Genomic DNA, 21,143 nt, shown 5'->3' with positions numbered 1-21,143 from the left:
GAATACGTATTTGTATTTTTGCGGTGATAAAAATGAAGGGATGAATCTCCAGAACTTTGTTGCCCTGGTAATAAAGTTGTGAGACAAGTGAAAAAAATTATTTTATCATTTTATTTTTTGTGAGTTTCAAATTTCAATGGCTTTAAAAAATAGCGTTTTCCGTAGACTATACCAGAGAAACTGTAAATTAAGTCCTTTAGGGCCAACGATTATTTTATAGCATAAGGACACTTACGGTACTTTTTAGCATAATTTTGTTTTTTTCACTATTTAAAGCTTATTATTCGACCAAATAAACTGTACTGATTTCGAACAAATATATTTTTAATAAAAAGACATTTGTTTTGAAAGTATCAAGAATAGATATAAAATTTTTAACTCAAAACGTTCTACATTACATGTCAACACGTTTCGGTGTTCCATTTAGTGAATCTCGAGTGAAGTTGAGATGGGAAGGCTGCTAGTACGCGCATAAAGATGGTAACTACGGTAAATTTAGCTGATAGCCTTTCATCTATCTGCTATAACCTCTGTGTGTTAAGGTTAGTAACTGATCAAGGCTCTTATTTTTCGCTCTACTTTTTTTGGCTGTTTACTGCTGTCCATTGCCCTAGGGCGTGTTTGTTTCAGGCTCATTGCAAGCTCCCTTACTGCAACTTGCTGCATGAGTGTTATCTCCTGCAGAGGTTGCAGATTTTTAACAATCTCGGCTGTTTTGCCAAGGCTGCTCGAGCGCGCTGGTGTGTGTGTGTTGTCAATGCTGTAACGACTTGCACTTTGTTTTCTGGCTCAACTTCGATGGACCTGTGCTCTTCTTGAATCACAAGTGCGATCTCAGTGGGCCCCGTGGACATCGTTGTTGGAGTTCTTCGCTGTGCTATCCGCTGTTTGACTTGTATGTATTGGTGCATTAGTCAGCTAGGAGCTGGCACGATTTGGTTATAGTTGTGTTGGTGTATTCATCATACACGCGTGTGATTGCTATTTCTCTTTGTAAACAGAGCGATGGGTAGTGATAGTGACGGTGCTGATGAAAGCAGTGACAGTGATGATTCTTTCAGATCTGTGAAGGAATCATCGTTGATTTCGCATAGCGACGTCACGAGTATGGTTGACGAAGTAAAGAAACTTCGTAAGGCAATGCTTACTATGCTTAGAAAAGAGAAGGTTTTAGGTGTCAAGGCACAATTACGAGACACAATAAATTGCTTTAGCGCTGTTATAACTAAAATTGCTGCTGCATATCTGTGTAAGCTTGAGGTCGACCGGGTTCACGTTTCCTGCGTTAAGGCTTTAAATGACGCATGCACAAACATCGAAAAAGCGAGTATCAATGTCTGTCAAGCTATCTCAGAAAATAGTGCAGATGCCGGTTTACGTACGTTCTCGGCAGTTGCGGGTTCTTTTCCTGCATCATCTAAGGGTTTGCAGCGTGGTGATCGCGGAAACTTCATGTCGAATCACGGTAAGCCGTTTTGTACCCAGCGCTCGTGTCGTATTACAATCGGCCTACGTGATGACACTAGGCCGAATTTTGCTTCTTCAAAATCTACCTACGATGCACTCAAAAAAGCCATTAATCCATCTAATTTAAAAATTAACGTAAATAAAGTAATAAATTCAGGAAGTAGCGCGGTGATTTTGGAGGGCGATTCATTCAATGAAACTGTCATAAAAAATCAGCTTAGCAATGCGTGCCCTGAGCTTGAAATTAAAGTAAATGCATATAAGAACCCGCGCCTGATTGTACGTGATATCCAGGCGGAATTACAGGAGTCTAATATAGTTGACTGCGTCGTTAACCAAAATTTACCTGATTGTGATAAGTCTTCAGTAAAAGTTATTCATATGCTTCCGCTACGCGATAATAACAAGTTTTGCTCGAGTATCATTGAAGTAGCACCTGAGCACCATAAAATTTTGCGTAAGAAGGCCCGCATTTATATTGGTTGGCGATCCTGTCGTATCGCAAATTATGTTTCTATTTTGAAATGCTATAAATGTACGAAATTTGGTCACACTGTTAAAGAGTGGCGGAATGATGCATGTTGTGGCTACTGTGCTGGCCCTCATACATCTAATATTTGCGTTAATAAGACAAAGTTGCGATTTGCATGTTGCCAAGCGTCCAATATTGTGAGTAACATTAATCATAGTGCCAATGACAAAGTTAAATGTGTGGTTTTGCGTAAAAAATTGAGTGTGCTTCTTCATTTGTTAATTATGGCGAATAAGGTCAATAGCACCAAGTACTTATGTGTAAGTCATTGTAATACACAATCCCTCAACGCTAACTTTGTTGATGTATGCGATTTTGTTTTAACTTATGGTGTGCAGGTTATGGGTATAAGTGAGTATTTTCTGAAACCAAATCATAACTCAACGTGGTATGGCATTCCGCACTACTATTTGCTGCGTAACGATCGGGTTAGTCGAGGAGGTGGCGGAGTTGCTATGTATGTTCATGAGTCCCTGAAGTTGGGGATTGTTGCATCATCGCCAGAATTACCTCCTAGGGTCGTGCTTGCAGAATACCTTTTCGTTGAATTGCAAATAGGCTCATTCAACTTTCTTTGTGCGTTGGTATATAATCCACCAAAGGCCGGATATTGGTGTGAAACTGTTGAAAATGCACTACTAAACTGTGATGGAGCCTATGATAATATTTTTCTGATTGGTGATTTCAATATAGACTGGTTTTCTTCTTTTTTGACTAGAAATACATTGGTTGACTCACTTCAAGCTACTAATCTTAAGCGCCTACCCTTTAATCAGATTCATCATGTGGGTGATCCGTTCTCAACAATTGACTACTTTTGTCTTGCTGATGATTCGAATTTGGCGTTTTATTCGCAGCATTTTGTGCCCAGTACATCACTACATGAGATTCTGCTTGTTTGTTTTAAATACGATAACCCTCAATCTACACCATCGACGATTGTTCGTCGCAGTTTTAGAAATTTTGATTTAGCCGGTCTTCAGCGTGATTTCGTATCACTTGATTGGAAAGCTACTCTTGGTTGCCCTGACATCGATTTAAAGGTATCACTATACTCACAAAATTTTCTTTATCTGTATGATAATCATGCCCCTTTGCACACTTTTTCCGTTCGCTCGGGGCGTCCTACGCCCTGGATGACGGCTGACTTACGCAGACCTTTAAAATCAAGAAATGCTGCTTGTCGTACTTTTAAGCGTACCAGGAAAGATAGCGATAGGGAAATCCGTAATTATCTCCGTAACCGTGCTAAGCTTGCTATACGCAACTCTATTTCTTGCTACCACCGACAACAATTTTTGAACTGTGTTAATAGGCCTGGCCTGTCGAGGGGTGTCATTCATTGCGATACTCTACCAACTGACCTCGATTCACTGAATACATTTTTCATAGGCAATCCAGGTGTTGTGCCAGTGACTACTCGGACCCCTTCCGTCGAAATCCATGATGATAATAGACTCTTTTTTAGGGCAGTCGAGGCATCTGATGTCGGTAATGCTATAAGAAAGGGGAGCTCAAATGCAACTGGGCCTGAGGGTATACCCCAACGTTTTTCACGTGATTGTATTCTTTACGTTGTTCCTATACTGATGAATATCTTTGATGCATCACTTCAAAGTGGAATTTTCCCAGCATTATGGAAGCAGTCTAATGTACGCCCAATTCCCAAGGTCAGGAATCCCAAAAGAGTAAAAGATGTTAGACCTATCAGTTTGTTGAGTGCTACTTCTAAGGTTTTCGAAACTGTTGTACGTGCACAAATTTTGGAATATGTAAGGCGACTAAAAATACTTGATCCACTGCAATCAGGATATAGGAAGTTTCATAGCACTCAATCAGCAGTTATCGAGCTGGTTGATGATATAAGGGTTGCTATTGATGAGCAGCGGGTTACGCTCTTGGTAGCTATTGATTTTTCATGAGCTTTCGACGTCGTTAACATCAAACATCTTCATAATAAGCTCTACAGTTTGGGATTTTCGAGCTCTGCCTGCAACTGGGTTGACTCTTACCTCACTGATAGGTCTCAAGTTGTAATTTCGTCAAAGGGTGAAAGCTCTAAACCTTTGTATAGACACTCGAGGGTGCCACAGTGCTTGGTGCTGGGCCCACTGCTTTTTTCCCTTTACATGAATGATATTAGTTCTGCAATTAAGCACTGCTCATATCATCTTTATGCTGGTGACCTGTGTATATATCCTCATGGTTCGATTGATGAATTGGCGAGTATTGTGCGTAGGATTAATAAGGATTTCCATAATATTTTATTATGGGCTCTCTCTAATGGCCTAATTATCAATAAAGAAAAAAAATGTGCCTTGTGGTCGGGCTCACGTAATTTTATGAGTAGACTCCAGAAAACCCATATACCTGACGTTTTGCTTGATGGTTTCATAGTTCAAACTTCTGATACACTAAAAATACTAGGCATTGTGGTGCTTGATTCGACATTGAGCTTTCGAGCGCAGTGCTGTACTACTTCAAATGAATGTTCTTCTGCGCTGTATCGCTTTCGTAAATGCGGATCGTCACTTCCTCGAGATTGTAAGCTTACCTTGGTCAAATCGCTTATACTGTCATACTTTGATTACTGTGCTGGTTCGTTTTTTCCACTCTCTAAGGAGCTTAAAACAAAACTTTCCAGGAGTATGAATGCGGCTATCCACTTTGTAACAGGTACACGCTAGCACGAGCACATTACATCTGATTACAACAAATTAAATATGCTTCCCTATTCCCTTCGGGTTGAATATCTTACGCTTTTATTCCTTGCTTCAATCTTGCGCAGTGGTCAGCTACAGTATCTATCGTGTAAATTTAAATTTAGACCTCATGATATGCCTGGCTTAAAATGGGCATCTCACCTGGATCTGTTTATCCCTCCTGCCGCCCTTAAGTTTCTACATGATTCTTTCTTCATTGGTAGCGCTAGTGTGTGGAATGGTTTGCCAGTTGCTATACGTGAATTATACCAGCGCCCGTGTTTCAAGAGTGAACTTTATAAATACTACCAGCTTGTGTTCAACAACTCGCGTTAATTGTTAATTGTAACAAAATCTTATTGTGTTGTCCTATTTATTTAATTACGCTTTCCATTACTACTGTTACTGATTTTATTTCTTGTTTACTACATTTTTATTAATTTTATTATTTTTATGCGTTTTCTTTTTTCTTTATGTTTTCTTTATTATTTTATTTTAATAATGTAATAATTGCGATAGTATTCTTGGGCGCTAATATTCAGTAGCCTCTTTGTAATGTTTAAATGTATATACGGCTTAGGCTATACAGGACTACTGAGCACGTCTCTGAATCCTTAGTCTGTTAAATAAATAAATCTTAATCTAAATCTAATCTAAATAGCTTAATTTTGCAACCGTATTAATTTTGCAATATTTTCAAAGCATAAAGGAAAACGGAAAAGCCAGCTTTTTCCCTCCTCCTTTTCCTAGCTTAGTAACGTTGAGAGAGAGAGTCCGTACGACTGCCTCAAACGTAAGTAACGGAATTTGGAAATTCCCAGGGCACGATGAACTGACTTTTTCTCTGACGACTAGCAGTAAAGAATTAACTGACCAAAATTTTACCAAACATTTAGAATTATTTTTGCAACAATATCATGAGTCAAAACTACAATCCATAAATATAATTATGTTAACTCGCGACAGGCGCAGTACTGTTATTTTTTTCAGTATTATTGTTACCTTTATTATAATAACTATTATTGTGATTGATATTATGAATAAACGAATAGTGCCTAGCAGTAGTAAATGTAAGTAATATTTTATCTTAGTGTTAATATTCAGTCATGATGAAAAATCTGAAAAATTTGGATGTAAAAGGGAAAGAAAGGGCATGAGTAAGTGAATCACCTACTCTTCTCTTGGTGCATGTGAGAGAGCCAGCTGGATGTGGGAAGTGCCAAATTCTGAGTGGCTAAACTAGAGCAGCTCTAGCCAATTTGATTTTCGGCTATTATCTTTTCTCTAAAATTTTCCCCTGGCGACCTTTTTCGTTTGATCTTTAAGCCAGCGCGGAACCAAGGTTTGCTACTCCTAATAAAAAGGGTCTGGAGGCCCCGAAAAGGCCGTTCAAAGTTTTCTCTCGAATGGTTGACTAGATAGTGAGAGTCTGCCACTGCTATCTTACAGTCCTTCACGAGTGTGTTTTATCCCACCTTAACGGTGATGCCGTAAGTAGATTCAACTTCTACAACCTCGCGCTGGTTCGGGTTAGTGTATCATCTCTAAGTTCCAAAAATAAATTAGTTGTTTAAATAACTAACTTTTTAGTTTTTCCTTTCTTTTCATTTTTCATATAGGAGTATAAATTCTGAGGTATGCACCGCTACTGGATGTGGTAGTGGTAACTTCTAGATCGCGTACTAAAAGCACATCGCAGTTTTCGGGTAAACACTAGAGGTAACCCAAGACACGTTGCGAGTGTTTAAATATAACCTTTGGTACCTTTGTAAAACGCTAGATAATGCATCGTGACCCAGTAAGACAGTAATAAGTTCTATACCGCTCCAAACGGTTAAAACTCTTGCTTCCCTTTTAAACGTATTCGTGCCTCTTCGCTCCAGTCGGCAAGAGCAGCAATGGCCAAGTCAAGATATGAGTAAAAAATACTTTTCCTTGAGGTTTTTATGGTTCCTCAGCCCCTCGTCTCACCTACGTGTCCCGTGTCAATCCGGTCCATTAAACGCAAACTTAGACCCAGATAATATGTTGGCCTGATTATCAAAATAATACTTTTTCGATTAATGTCATTTCAACAACACATAATGAATACCCCATGTTAATAAATAAAAAAGTTTTAAATAATATTTAAGGTGATGTTAACATTTTTTATAGAATTCACTGTGCAATCCGTTAAGATGTCGATCAAACTGATAATGATCTGCTTTTAAATTTTCTTCAGAAGCTTTAAATAATATAAATAAAAGCCTCCGGTCACGTAAATAACATTGAAAAATTAATTCAATGGTAACGATAATCAGAAATTTAAGTATATCTGATAGGTCGTGTAGTGAAACAAGATTTAAAATTTCAAAATTATTTAAAAATTACCTCGAAGTAGAAATTATTACAGGTAAAATTTTTATTTGCACTAGCCTTCGCTATAACTATAAATAAATAACAAGGACAAAGTTTCGATAAGGTTGACTTTACCTAAAGGAAAAATTCTTTTTTCATGGCCAAATGTACGTTTTCTTTTTAAGAAGTAAAAATGTTAAGAAATGTACTTGTACTCCATTTTTTTCAGAAGCGATACCAATGCTATGCCAGTCCAAATGATGTAAAGTATTTTCTATAACGTTTCATCCATTCTTTTAAATTTTAAGGTTAATATTGGGAATGCTAATTTCAAAATTATTTACATACACAAAAGATTCTGCAAAAATCATCGATTTTATAAATTCAACTAATGTGTCTAAGGTATCTGCCATTTTTCACTATATTTTTGATATCATAACATAAATTCTTGTTTAGTACTTTTTATTGTTTTTGTCACTAAGATTGGTTTATTTTTAAAATTTTGTCAAGTCTTTGACAAACTAATCTTCTTACAGAATCTCTGAGAAGTATGATCGACAAAGTTATTACAATGATCTAAAACATTTGTAAAAATATCATTATAAAAGTTTTTTTTAATAACGAATGTATGAAATCGTTGTCCACTAATCCATAATAGTATTTTACAAGAATGAAAGCTCATGGTTAAAAGTTATTTATAATCACATAAATTTTTTTATCACGCAAGTGAACAATAGTTCATTCAGGCAACATAACCTTCTGGCTTCACAATATTATATTGAGTTATTTTTTCGTGATTTCACTCATACATCAGTTGATTTTTATGACATAAAATAAGTGATTAATTACCTGATTTGAGAAAAATGGGGACAGTGAGGTAGTTGCGAAGGGAGGAGGAGAAGAATGGGATGAGAGAGTGAGTGATAGCTGCGAGAAAACGGGGATAGAGAAGTGCTTAAGTGTAATTGGTTTTAACATGCCGTAAAAATAAGCTAGTAACTCTTCAAAATCAGATAGAGCTAAAAGAAAAAAGATGGGGAGTGAAGGTGACTGCGACTCATTTTATAAATTAAGTAAAATTCGTATTATTTATCGCTTCAAATAATAGATACAGTTTTCTGAACTAATTTTATTTTACTTATTTGTATACATAGTTTTTAAATTGTTTATGAAGTTTTTCTCTTTTATACATTTATAAGTCTTTGATTACTTGTTTTATAATTGCTTGAAAAATCCAGTCCTTGGTATGAACATTTTCTTATTTTATTTTATTCCAAATGTAATGCCTTTTATTTCGTATAATTCCTTTTTACTTATTGCATTTAAAATATCTATATAATAAATATTTATGTAAATTTTTAACGAGTTTTAGTTCTGACGATTTATAAGACAGTATTTTATTTTAAGATGTAAATAGGAATGGAAACAAATTTCATCCAATCATTTACTTTTCTTTGTAAATCCCTTAGAATATCCTAAAATTATAGATCATCATTTTGGATAATCGAACTTTACGGCATACTATCATTTATTGTGCATATATTTATTGAATTTTATGTGTTTTTTAACAAGTCTCATTTAATTACTTGATCTTTTGGTTGATTCACCATGAAAATATTGTGTTGTAGGTGGTATCAACGTCGTTGAAAATTTGTTAATTTATTAATCACTGAAATAGTTTGTAATCACAATGTTTGAGATTAGTTCATCAGAAATTTACTTCATTTATTTATTGAAAAATGTATGGTTCGTTGGCAACTTTTTATTTAGTTTCTTGCTTTTATCACCTTCCTGCTTTTCTATCCGCTTCTATTACTTGTAGAGTAATTTTACGACCGTTAATTTTTTTGTCATCAAGTTTCCTACAAAACAAACATCTTAAAAAATTGATTATACATTGTTAAAATCCACTAATGGTAATAAAGAGCAAAAAAAATTTTCTTCAACCAAAAAACTTTTAATTGCCAAAGAAAAAGAACCATTAAGTCAATTTGCCAGTAACCGTGAGAAAATATAGATATAACCTTTCACAATAAGAGGCTATTTTCCAAATTATAAAATAATTATTACTTTTTTGTTAGTTAATTTTTTAAAGTGATACTTGGAAGTCTTATTATCAAGTTAATTGTTAGTTTAAAAAAATAATTGTGCTGATGTGTCCTCACAGTCTCAATTCATGTTGTTATTTTTTTTATCTTGTAGGACATGTGCGAACACCGAACGAAATTTATTACTGAACTTAAACCCAGTACATATTCAATCTACTGATTTACTTGGTCGATTCACTTTTAATTATGTATTGTTGTTCTTTTTTTTTTTTAATGTTCCTGTAAGTTATTGTTATTTATTATGTACATGATAAATGTATTTTATTACTAATTTTTTTATTTCATTAATAAGGTATTACGTATATATCCTATATATTATAACTGTAAGTAGCTAACGTCTACAAAAAGCGAATGGAACTTCGTTCTGATCAGGGGTCCGTAGATCCCTTACGACTGGTTTTTTTTTTTTTTTTTTTTTTTATTGGGTTTTGGAATGTTAAATGTTTAATGAGGTGGAATGAAAGTTATGGATTTTATTGTGGGATTTTGGTTTGTTGGTTGTACTTTTGATTTTTTTAGTATGATAGAAGGGCAATGGAATAACTAGGCAGAGAGCTTGAGTTTTTGTGGATGAAGAGAAGGGCTAAATGGGGTAATGAGGACATATTGTAAGTTTTTCTAGAAGAGTGGTTTACGTGGGGTGGGGTTACGGGTCAGGTGCTGGATTTTTATGAATGTAGATTAATGTAGAGGTTTTTTTAATAGAAAAGAAGGGAGTTTAAAGTTATTTCTGGCTCTTCAAATGCAATGTAGGAATTTAGTGGGTACATCGTTACCCCTGGCTTTACGCTTGCTAAATTTTAGCCATTTTTTTTGTTTTTTCCTCTCTTCTTGTATTCTAGCTGTTGCGATTAGGCATAGTGTGGTGTGTTGCCAATGGCTCTTGTCCTATTTTCTTTTTCTTTTCTGGATGAACCCTCACCTTATGTTGTCTCTATTTTATTGGTGTTCCAGATCCTTCATCATGTTGTCATTATCAATGTGAAAATAATCATTGTCTCTTTCGATGACTGATGCATGGTGTGTAGAAAAGTGGATTCGATGAGCTGTGTGAATCAGGTCTGATGGTTAGGGGTATTCCGTTTCGGATCGATGAAGCTCCTGTAATAATTAAATAACGTATCTCAGCCTTGCTTGGTTGGTTTTATCTTATGTTTGAGTCCTTTTTTATGTTTCCTTGACTGTATTTTGTGTAAAAAAAGTTGCAACTCAGTACCACAAAACATTCTGGATTTGTTCTTATAAATACCTTATTTTCCTATTTATCATTCGTCTATGTTTTTAAGGTGCAGTATTCGTCTGCTAACTTTTTTCCTTTTTTTTCAATAAAATTTGCTGCTTAGGTTACCTTATGAATATGTAGGGCTTGTGTTGTCACTGGTGCCGGAATACACCTGTGTTGTTTGTGGTATTTGTTAAATCATTGTTTTAAAGAATTCTACTCCCAGTTTTCATGGTTATGATTGATGACTTTGACCCAAAAGAATCGTAGAAGTTTTCTGTCTACTAATAGATGGTATTGCTTTGTAGACGTTGAATAGAGAAGCAGATTTTCATTCCCGCCTCTTTAAGCGTTTCTAGCCATCGAATCTAATAGTTTGACAAGATCGTTGTTCATACTGATTTTCCAAAGATTTAACTGATGTTTTATAACTTTGTTAACGTGATTTGCGAGCTCTTCAACGGCTTCTACCTCAGTTGGTGGTCTTGTTGATATGTTTACGTAACTGTATGACTTTAGAACGTATTCACTACGACTCATGTTATTCGTGGCGTCATATTTGTTTCATTGAGGGGCCTACTGAACCATAGCTTTGACTGTGGCGTCCCAATATTTACTTGAAAACAGAATCTTAAAATCATTAATAGAATTTACTTTCTTTTAAACGTGCTCTAATCAATTAAGGACCAGTCGTTTTGATGCTTCTGATAAAACAAGTTGAGTGATGTCTAAGTCAATGAAAGTAACTTGAATGTATGTTTTCAAAGCTTTGCTTGTTTTCAAAGCACGCTTACCACTAAATCAACACCGCTTTGGATTGACAGCTAATTCACCACGTGCCATACGATATAAAAATACTATGCTCTTCAAAGTTGTTAGTCTTCAAATATTCACAAAAGAATTGCTTATTGACAATATGAATGTTCATAATTGTAGCAATCATCCGTAATGTTAACTGTGTCTTCTGAAGCTATCTAAAAATTTTTAATTTATACTATAGATAAACAAAACAAATGTGTTAAAAATCTTTTATTTAATTCGTAAAACAGTGAATTTTTTAACAATAAGTGTAATAAGATAGTGAGACTGAGAATGCGTAATGAATATTTAAAAACACTTAATAATTATTTCTTATATTACATACGTTGAGTCGTAGAACAATATTTTACTAACTCTATTTTGTTTTAGTTCTGAAGGCAATAAACGAAGATAGCCCAACAGTTCCTGCATTGCTGACTGACTACATTTTAAAAGGTAATTCAATATTACACATTGGACTTTAATCATACGAATTTTTCTTTAATTTTTTTAACGTAGCTATAAGGATGATAATAATAAGTATGTTACATCCCAGGCTTCATGCAAATAAGAACCTATCTATGATAAACAAAATTTTGTTCTAGTTCTATGACACGCTTTTAGACTTTTCACTGTATATTTTGCAATTCAGTAATTGTCGATCATACCACACGGCAATTAAGGTTTATTGTATTGTTCCATATTAACGGTCCGATAAACTTCTTTGTTGGTATCGTATTTTAAATTTAAAAATCGATTTTTCTATAAATTTAAAACTTTTTTCAAGTTTGATATTTTTGGTTAGCTAAATATGTACGATTAAAAACAATTTTTTCCCATTATAAAAATTCTGAAGATTTGAGTGCTAAAAGGACTAAAGGTAAAAAAAGATTTTTAAACAGTTAAAACTGAATTGTCATCCTTGGCGCCCCCTTTCGCCTATAATTTGAAACATTTTGTGACAGGACAGAAATTTATTTTAAAAATAACCAATGCACTAAAAAAGTATCGAACAAAATTGCTTAAACAGTGATATACTTTTTAAAATATCGATTCTTGACTTAAACATAAAAAAATGGACAGAGACATTAAAAATTAACGTTTTAAATTTTCGTGGCCATTACTGACGGCTGTAGTCTTACATAAAAGATTCAAAAAATTAAACTAATGTTGCCTCATTGAATACTACAGTTATCTGAAGTTCATGAAAGAAATAATTTCTTTTGTCTCTATTTACGTGTTATGCCCCTTGTATCTTATTGTATTAAATTGTTACTTGGGAGGAGGGGGCACGAAGATCCCTATAGCCCCACAAATACCTCCATCTGCCTTTTCATAGAATTCCTCAGCAATCCTTTATTAAAAAAGGTAAAGGTAGTAGTTTTTTTCCCGTTACTATAAAGCAATTACATTTTTGCATAGCACTCATAGGGCTCCCATCAAGGATAATAATAGCGCTCGTCTCTAGATAAATGAGAGGCAGTAAAAGCTGTAAATTTTTGACTCCGTTGGCTCCAAACTATAAATAGTGAAAGAGCACGAACCGTCGACCTCGCGAAGTAATAGATTAAAGCTGCAGATTGAATATCTTGTTTTCGTTTATTTCTAACACGGATATTTCGGCCAATGAATTGGATGTGAATGATTAAATAATTTAATTTAATAATAACGTAATAAAGGGTATTTTTTTAAAACTACTCATAATACTCTAATAATAATAATCAATGGCGAGTAAAGTTAGCAAAGATAGGTGCGTTATGCTAACAATTAATTTATGTAAACTGAAAAAAATATGGTGCGTGAAAACTACCACAAGTCGGGAGCACACGCTTCCTATATAACTGTAGTCACCTGAGAGTTCTATAATGGAGGGCCCGTAGCATATCATGTAGCTGACTATAATTGCCAACTAGTGTAGAGTCATGCAACTGACTACCGTGGGGCCAAATCATCCCCACAAGTAATCAAATTCTACCTGCAACATGAGGTGGTTCGTATCAGTGACTACCATAGAGTCTGATTCAGTTCATGCTATGACCAGTTATGATCACTAAATGTGATATAAAGCAGATGCCACGTGTAGTTTATAAGTATCACATTTACATGTTGGTGTGTGCCTGATGTATTGCAGACTTGTGGAGTCATGGGTTGCGAGAGCAAAATCCATTCCTACGAGAATATGTGTGTGTGTGTGTGTGTGTGTGTGTGTGTGTGTGTGTGTGTGTCAGTACTCAATGAGTAATACTCATATAAAGCTATGTATACTGTAAATGAACACACGCACATATACATACATGGACAGTCCCAACAAAGACTAACACCATTAGTTTATTTTAACATTTTTCGTGTATAACACACCTCATATTCAATGCAACTTAATTATAATATGACATATTCATATTTTAAAATTATGATATGACAACATAACTTTGAAAGTAAGGTTTTGGTTGACATTGCAACATAACCTGGAATTTATTATATTTTTGCAATATCTATATCATATATCATATATTGCAATATCTATATCTATATAATCAACGTAAAGTTTTGCGTAAAAATTTGTAGTATATTCAGGAAATTATTATCAATGTTTATAATAGATCAGAAAAAATTATTAGGAAACATAACCTCAAAAAAAAAAATTAAAAAACACGAAATCTCAAAGAAAAAGCAAAATAGGCCCAAAATAATAATTTTTACTAGTCTTCTAATGGGTAACTAAATCATGGTCGCACATTGAGAGGTTTTGGTCAACATTGCAACATAACTTAGATTTAATTATTGCAAATTTTCATCAAATCATCTTGAAAAATTGCGAAAAAATTATGATATACTTAGGAAATGAGTATGTTTATTAAAAATCAATTAATCAAATACTACATGACGATAAAACCTCAAAAAATATGATAAAATGTGATATTTTGAGGAGAAAGCAAGATCGGTCCAAAATAACAATTTTTACGAGTCTTACGTACTTACTCTTACTTTCACTTTACATCTTGAAGTTTTTTTTTTATCGAGGATCTCAAGACCCATACCTAATATTTGTTACTTTAATATTGCTGTGTTTATTCAATATATTATCTGTACAAGTAGTCAATTATATACAAATTGACAGATCTGTAATGATTAGTATATATGCGTGTATAAGCTACACTTAGGATTTAAAAAATGCAATGTAACGCACTTTTTAAGCCTACAAAACAGTATAGTAAATTATAATTATTCTTTTTTTTTTAAATAAAGTTTTATTGTTGGACAACTTTGTAAAGTAACAAAAAAATTGAAAATGTTGAAAAAAAAATTTCTTTTGTTTCTCGCACTTTAACGAACGTATCCCTTATCCCTTAAAAGCTCACTAAGGGGTAACGTTTAATGTACACCGATGAAATGATTCATGCTCTTAAAGAACAACTTTTCAATATCTTTTTTATTGAATTATAAAGTATAAGATACAAATTCTTTTTTTTTAATGGGTATCTGTACTTTTGATATTTTAATCTTTAAATTATGTACAGCAATATTCAACTAATTATTATATACATAATAATCATTTTTTGAAATTTAAACTACATGTTATGTTCATCGACATCGTGGATTATTTTTATCGAAAAACTTCTTTTTACTTTTGTTTAAAACTGAAAACTATGTGTAGTAAATTAGTCCGTACTGTCTTATTTGTATGCTAGTTTCTCAAAAGTACGTATTTTGATAAATAAATTGATACTCACGTCCAAAACTTTATCGTATATGGTGTTTACATGTCCACATATATCTATATACATCTGATAGAGACTGCAACACAGTGCCTACCACTTGTGGGGCTGATTTGGCCCCACGGAAGCCGTTGAAGGACTTTACATTAGTTGGCACTTGTAGTCAGCTACATGCGGTACTATATGCACTGTATTGTAAAACTATTAAGGTAACCACGCAAGTGTGATCAGGTGATCGGTCACGCTTGGAGCTTATCTGGCTTCACAGATATTCAAACGCGTCACCATTTATCTAGTGGTCCGTACGGTCAGCCGCGTGTAATGCTTACGCTCCCCCCACACGTAAGCGTGTTTGCTCTCGCTGAATATGTGAGTGCTTCTACGCACCATAGTTTTTTCAGTGTATAAATGGAAAAGTAAGAACCCTTAAAAACAGAAGGTTAAGTAATGAAGATAGCTTACTTCAAAACGACAAAAAGATGGAAGAGAGAGAAAGAAATCAATTGATTGATATTTCATTAATACCTAGGGCTTATGTTCAAATGATAAAACAATTATTACAACAAATTTATATGGTTTGGTGGGAATATTTTTTCTACAATTTTATACTTAGATTCTAGTTTACAATAACTCAACAAAAATTTCATATGTATCACCAGCAGTTTAGTTACGATTTCAAATCACATTGTAGGTGATTTTATCACGACGCGAAGGCCACTGTATATGTTTTGTGTGTCAAAGACCAATCATATGGATTATAACGTTAAAAATTATGCAAATAATAAACTTAAAAAAGTTATGACTTTATGAGTTACCCCGAGTACTAGAGTTATAAAGTTACCATCACTAATACTATATCTCGGTGGTCAGCAAGTATCGATAAAGCACCTGCCTAAGACTACTGAGAGATTCCTGCTTACGTCAATCTATTGGTCGCGAATATAAGAAACGTATAGTCCCCACAGTAAAGGACCCGTGATAGATTTCAGTTTTAGCAGCCGGTATAACAAGTATTGTCTCAGCATTTTGCTTCGACCTATGCAATTCATCTACTTCCAGAAAGAACTCCTATTTGTACTATGTTATATCCGTTTGTATAACGCGGTATATCGTCAGACCTAGAAAAAACTTTTTACGCTTTAAAGGATCGAAGTAATCCATCCCATCATGATGTCTTAGCCAAAAAATGTATCTGCCAACCACATTCATTAATCTATGCAACTTGAGATAGCCCAAAAAATCAGCATATACCAGACAACAATAGTGAAGATGTGGAGAGATAAGCGTACTTGTTAGCATCTTTCGAATATTTATAGACAGTAGGCTACCTCTATATCGTAGTTGATAAAGCACGTTGATTCTTTTGGCTTTTATCAGAGATATGGAAATTCTACTAAAGATCTGGAGAGAGGATCATCGCCAGTGACCTTACACTATCTGAAAATGGAACAGAACGGCCCCTCACCATCACACTTGGCTATGCAGCCTTATCAGTACGCGTGCCTCTGTGCCCGTCGCGAACAGTACGGTACAGGTCTTTTCATCATTGAGCTAGAACCTCTATTTTTTCGTTAATGCAACAACTGCCTCTATATCTTCATTTATGAGCGAAATCCTTGGAGACAAATCTGCTGGCGTGCACTGCAGATAAATCTATAGGTCGTCCGCAAAGAGCAGAGCCTTGGAATAACGAAGAACTGCCATGCTAGAATTAATGAGTATCAGAAATAAAATCGGACCTGGAGACGAACTCTGAGGCACCCTGGGCGTACACGGCACCTACATCGTCAATTCGCCATCGTACTTCAGTATACACTGCGATTTATTGTATATGTAGAAGTGTACCCATTTAATAGTTCCTGAAAAAAAAACGTTGCTAACCAGCGCGCGCAGTAATTTCGCGTGATTAATGGTGTCAAAGGCACTTTTGAAACCAAAAAAGACCGATGTCATAACTATACTATAGTCTACTCCCAGCCTAATATCATTAGTAACTCTAAGCAACGCAGGCTTAGTGCTGAAACCTCGCCTAAACGCAGATTGCATTGGAGCAATCAGAGAAGCTTGTTCGAGATATTCATAAATTTTCCACGTCACATTGTGATCAAATATCTTGACTTGGGCACCTGAGAGAGAGTGGCATAGCAATGGACAACTTCCATGAGTCTCGATGGACTCCCAATGCCAGAGATTCATTCGTGACACGGATCAGGTACGAAACCAATGGTGGCAGGTCTTCGCCAAAATAGTGCAGTGACAGGCCGTCGTTACTACTGCCCCGTGACGTCCTCACATAGTGTGCCATCACCAATCCAACTTGCACTACGTTGTCTATCGGGTAGAAACGAAAAAAACTTGCTGAGATTGATGCACTTACCAATATTGTGCTCAGCTCCGAGTCACTTCATGGCAGAGGGGTACACGATATCGACCATAGTAGGTGAGGAACGCCTCCAGAGCAACGATGTACAGCAGCGATCATGACCTGCTCGTGGTGATGCCAAAGCGATCCAGTATACGCTAATATTTCGACTGGTTTGCTTCACTCTTCAGGAGACTAGCAAGGTAGCATTACCTAGCTACCTTTACTTTATTTTTTTATGACCCTGCGCAGCGTTCTATATTTTGCAAAAAGTGCGAGATCTCCCCTTTGTTTTGCTCACTTGTAGAGATGATCGTGATAATGACACTGTTCACCGATGTCCCAATGAATTTATTTGTTGTATTATTTAGCACCTTGACGTATTCATTTACATTTAGAGACCGGGGTGGATCTAACACCTGTCCTAATTTACGGGTCAGGAAGATGGAAAAAGACTCTGTTGAAATTTCTAAAGTCACGAACACGAATGACTTTCTCACTCCTCATTGACAATCAATAATCAATGAATAAGTAGTCATGCCCATAGATAAATGGAACCAAAGACTGGCCCATATACTTAACTTTATCAGCCGTATCTACCAAGATTACGTCCAGCCATATGTGGATGTTGTCTTGTAAGATCAAAAGATAAGGTCAGAATATGCGGCTATTTGTACGTATAGCATCGTAATGGTGAGATCTTTGCTCGAAAGTCTGATGGCACCCTTAGAATGAGTATTGTATCCGAAACTGATCTTTCAAAAATTGCATGACTACCACGATAAAGGGGTCTGGGTGGGTCACGGGGTGGCGATGGGCTGTTTGTTCTGAATGCACAGGTGAATGCGAACTCTCTTCTGGAGCATTGCCAGGTAATCGGGGATTTTGTAGTGGAACATAACATTGATGTGCTATGTGTATCCAAAACGTGGCAAACGCAGGACCGTGACACTAGTCTCTATGATTTTCTAGAACTCGACCTTTTTAGAAATGACAGGGGCCTCAGCTCGAAGACTGAGAAATAACGTTACATGCAGAGTTTTAAAATCCTCGAGGTTGTAAAATCATCTACCCCGAGGTTACTCCTGTATACAGAAGACTAAGGGGAGATATTCTGACTGGCTTCTTTGACAAGTTAAATAGATATTCGATCAGATATAAGAATGTGATAGTGGCGAGTAACTTAAATTTTAACTTGTTGGCTGAAAAGTATTATTCCAATCACTTGCGTAGGTTAATTGAAGAATGCTTGATGCATTTGGTGCCTTTCAATGCGACGTATCACCGCGCGACGGAAGTCGAACAAAATAAGTTCACTGCCTCCCCCCAAAACGGATATCATCTGTGAGCTTAAGTAAAGCTGAGTACGTGCTTCTATATCTACGAAAATCTGACTGCATGGGTAAAAGCAATTTATTGCTCTCCAAAAACTGGATGGAAGTCACTGGGACCCTGAGGGTTTGCCACTTTATCCAGAGGAACTATAATTGAGCGCTCCATGCACCCGGATAGATACTGCTCGAGATAGACAGATTGAAAATAGGTGGGATAAAAATTGGTATAATAATCTGCTGGGATGACTGAAAATATGCGAGCAATAGCCCATCGAAGCAGCGACCGTGAGTGCAATATGAAAATTTAATGAAAGCTTGCCGAACCTCCATTTCAGTAATTGGTAGTAATTCAAAATGATGTGCAGACCTAGGCAACTCCGCAAGTATTTCCTCAAGCTTAGTAATCGTATAGGCTGATTAGACACTCGACAAATCTGAGAACTACGTTGCCAGTGACGCCAGCATATTGCTATCAATACGCAAGGATCGAGTTCCCTTTACCACCCCGTATCGTCGCAAAATCTCCCAACAGGCTCCTAGGCCACGCGTACAACAAATTATACATCGTGAAAAAACATCCCTTCCCAATCGTATGTCCACCTTCACTGTTCACCTTATCTCACGGTATCGAGTCGCAGCGAGATCTGCTCCCACTCTACGCGCCAATCCACATAACCGGTCGCGCTCATGACACTTCGCACGTAACTCAGGAGTCATCCATGGAGCTGGCAGCCGCCGCAATGGAACAGTAGTCACTGGTGCATGCAGGTTAAAGGTCGATTTAAGTACCCCAGATGTTGCAGCCACAATCTCTTCCACTCTCTCATCTATCATGCTCTAGCACTGAAGTAGAGGGACAACAGTCGCAGCAAAAGCCTCAGCATCAAACCACCAAAAATCGCGGAACCTACGCCGCTGGCATTCATTTGATGTTCTCACCAAATCGTCGACATATATGAAGTCATGGCCGTTTATAAAAGGCGCATGTGATGAAGCAAATTGTGCGACCTTTTCACTTTAATCAACTATGATAACGTTCAGCCAAGTATCAGACGAGTCGCGATGGTGAGTCGTGCCAAACGGTACCAAAAAAAGGGCATTCTCGGTAATGAAGCTATTCAAATGCTTAGAATAATAATTATAACTAAGAAGATCAGAGTTTAAGTCCCCCGCAAAAATAATGCTTGAAAAGCCGCGTGCTTTGTCCTGTACCACCTTGAAAAAAATCTGTAAGAACTCTGCCCTTTGGTCTACAATAAATTGTTGCAAGAAGCAATTGCTGCTCTCTCCCCAAACGCAATCTGACAAGCAGGCACTCTGCATAATTTATGTGTTCAATTTTCGGTGAGGCAGTAACATGAAAATTTAAATCTGTATGCAAGTAACAAGCCACTCCACTGCCCAGCACATATCGGTAAGTGCCTGCCCCAGTCCGTGATCGTTACGAACCAGTACAAATCTCGGGATTTCAAACAAAGATGCACACTGTAATGGTGGCAACCAGATCTCAGTTACGCACAAGATGTCCATCTTAAGTTCGTCTACAAAAATTTAAATATCATTGAGATGTTCAAGAATTGAGTTTGCATTAAGATGTGTAACGCGAATTCTCACAAACCGGTGAAACTGGTGCAGGCAGACGCTCACATATGAGTCATTGCAGAGAATCAAGATCGCCTACCGTGTTAATACATTGGTGGAGTGAATCTCGGGCTTACTGAATATTTACGTAGTCCCCTTTTACCCTGGCATAAGCATAGTCAAGTGTATTGGCCCTCGCTTTCGCTTCTATTAATAGCGCAAAAATACCTGGAGTGAGCATCTTATACACACGAATTGAATTATCGCATTGTACATCAGAGTAGAGATCCTTCAAGTTGATGTCACGAACGGACTTTTTTGTTCGCAGAAGAAGATCGCGTGAAAATCTAGATTTAAAAGTAACGGTTTATGTGTCAAATGCGTTCTTATTTACACTGGCCGTGATATCAGGCTGCTTATAATTAATCAATCTGGAGCTGGCAATGTCTAGGAGAAGGGCTTGCAAGGAAAGCAGCGCAAAAACAAAATTTAGAAAATCAATAATATTCAATCTCTCAGACCAAGGCTAGCCAATGATTTTAAGCTCACATGACGACTCCAGATTTTGTTGCAGCTCCTTAACTCGCTGGAGTTGCGCTCGAAGCACTGCATTCTCCTTTTCGTTTTTAGCAATCTGCGTTGAGTTTCTGCCCACGCGACTATTGAGCTTTTTAAATTTTACCTCTGCTTCATGACTAGAGCTTTTAATAGCAGTATACAAATGCATGAATTGCTGAGACGGCGTAAATCCCTCTGAACTCTCTTGTAGTGCACCACTACTCAGCTCCTAACAGTCAGAAGGGGCGCCCTCACAAGAAGCGCTGTTAATGTCATTACAGCCCTGATCATACTGACTATTTCTGGCAATGGCCCTTTCATCAACATCTCGCGCATCAACTGTCATTGCCTCGTTCGGTACAATGCCATGTACCCAGTCAAAGTTATTTGTACGAGAGTGAGGCTGACAGAGAATTTCTATTCGTA

General features: G+C 36.3%; 1 protein-coding gene across 4 annotated transcripts in view; it reads left to right on the top strand.

The window, feature by feature from the left end:
- The window catches only part of Unc-76 (fasciculation and elongation protein Unc-76), a 495,633-nt gene that overhangs the window by 399,397 nt on the left and 75,093 nt on the right, over positions 1-21,143 (top strand). For all 4 annotated transcript variants that reach the window (XM_089597745.1, XM_089597731.1, XM_089597722.1 and 1 more), the window contains one exon: positions 11,557-11,622. In XM_089597745.1, the coding sequence (XP_089453871.1) occupies positions 11,557-11,622 (66 nt within the window). The remainder of the gene's footprint in view (positions 1-11,556; positions 11,623-21,143) is intronic.

The sequence above is a fragment of the Copidosoma floridanum genome, unplaced genomic scaffold (genome assembly GCF_036245765.1).
Source record: "Copidosoma floridanum isolate Cflo_tuat_1 unplaced genomic scaffold, Cflo_Japanese_pri ptg000004l, whole genome shotgun sequence".
Taxonomy (NCBI): Eukaryota; Metazoa; Arthropoda; class Insecta; order Hymenoptera; family Encyrtidae; genus Copidosoma; species Copidosoma floridanum.
Note: the sequence above shows the minus strand (reverse complement) of the source record. Positions and strands in the feature narration are given on the sequence as shown.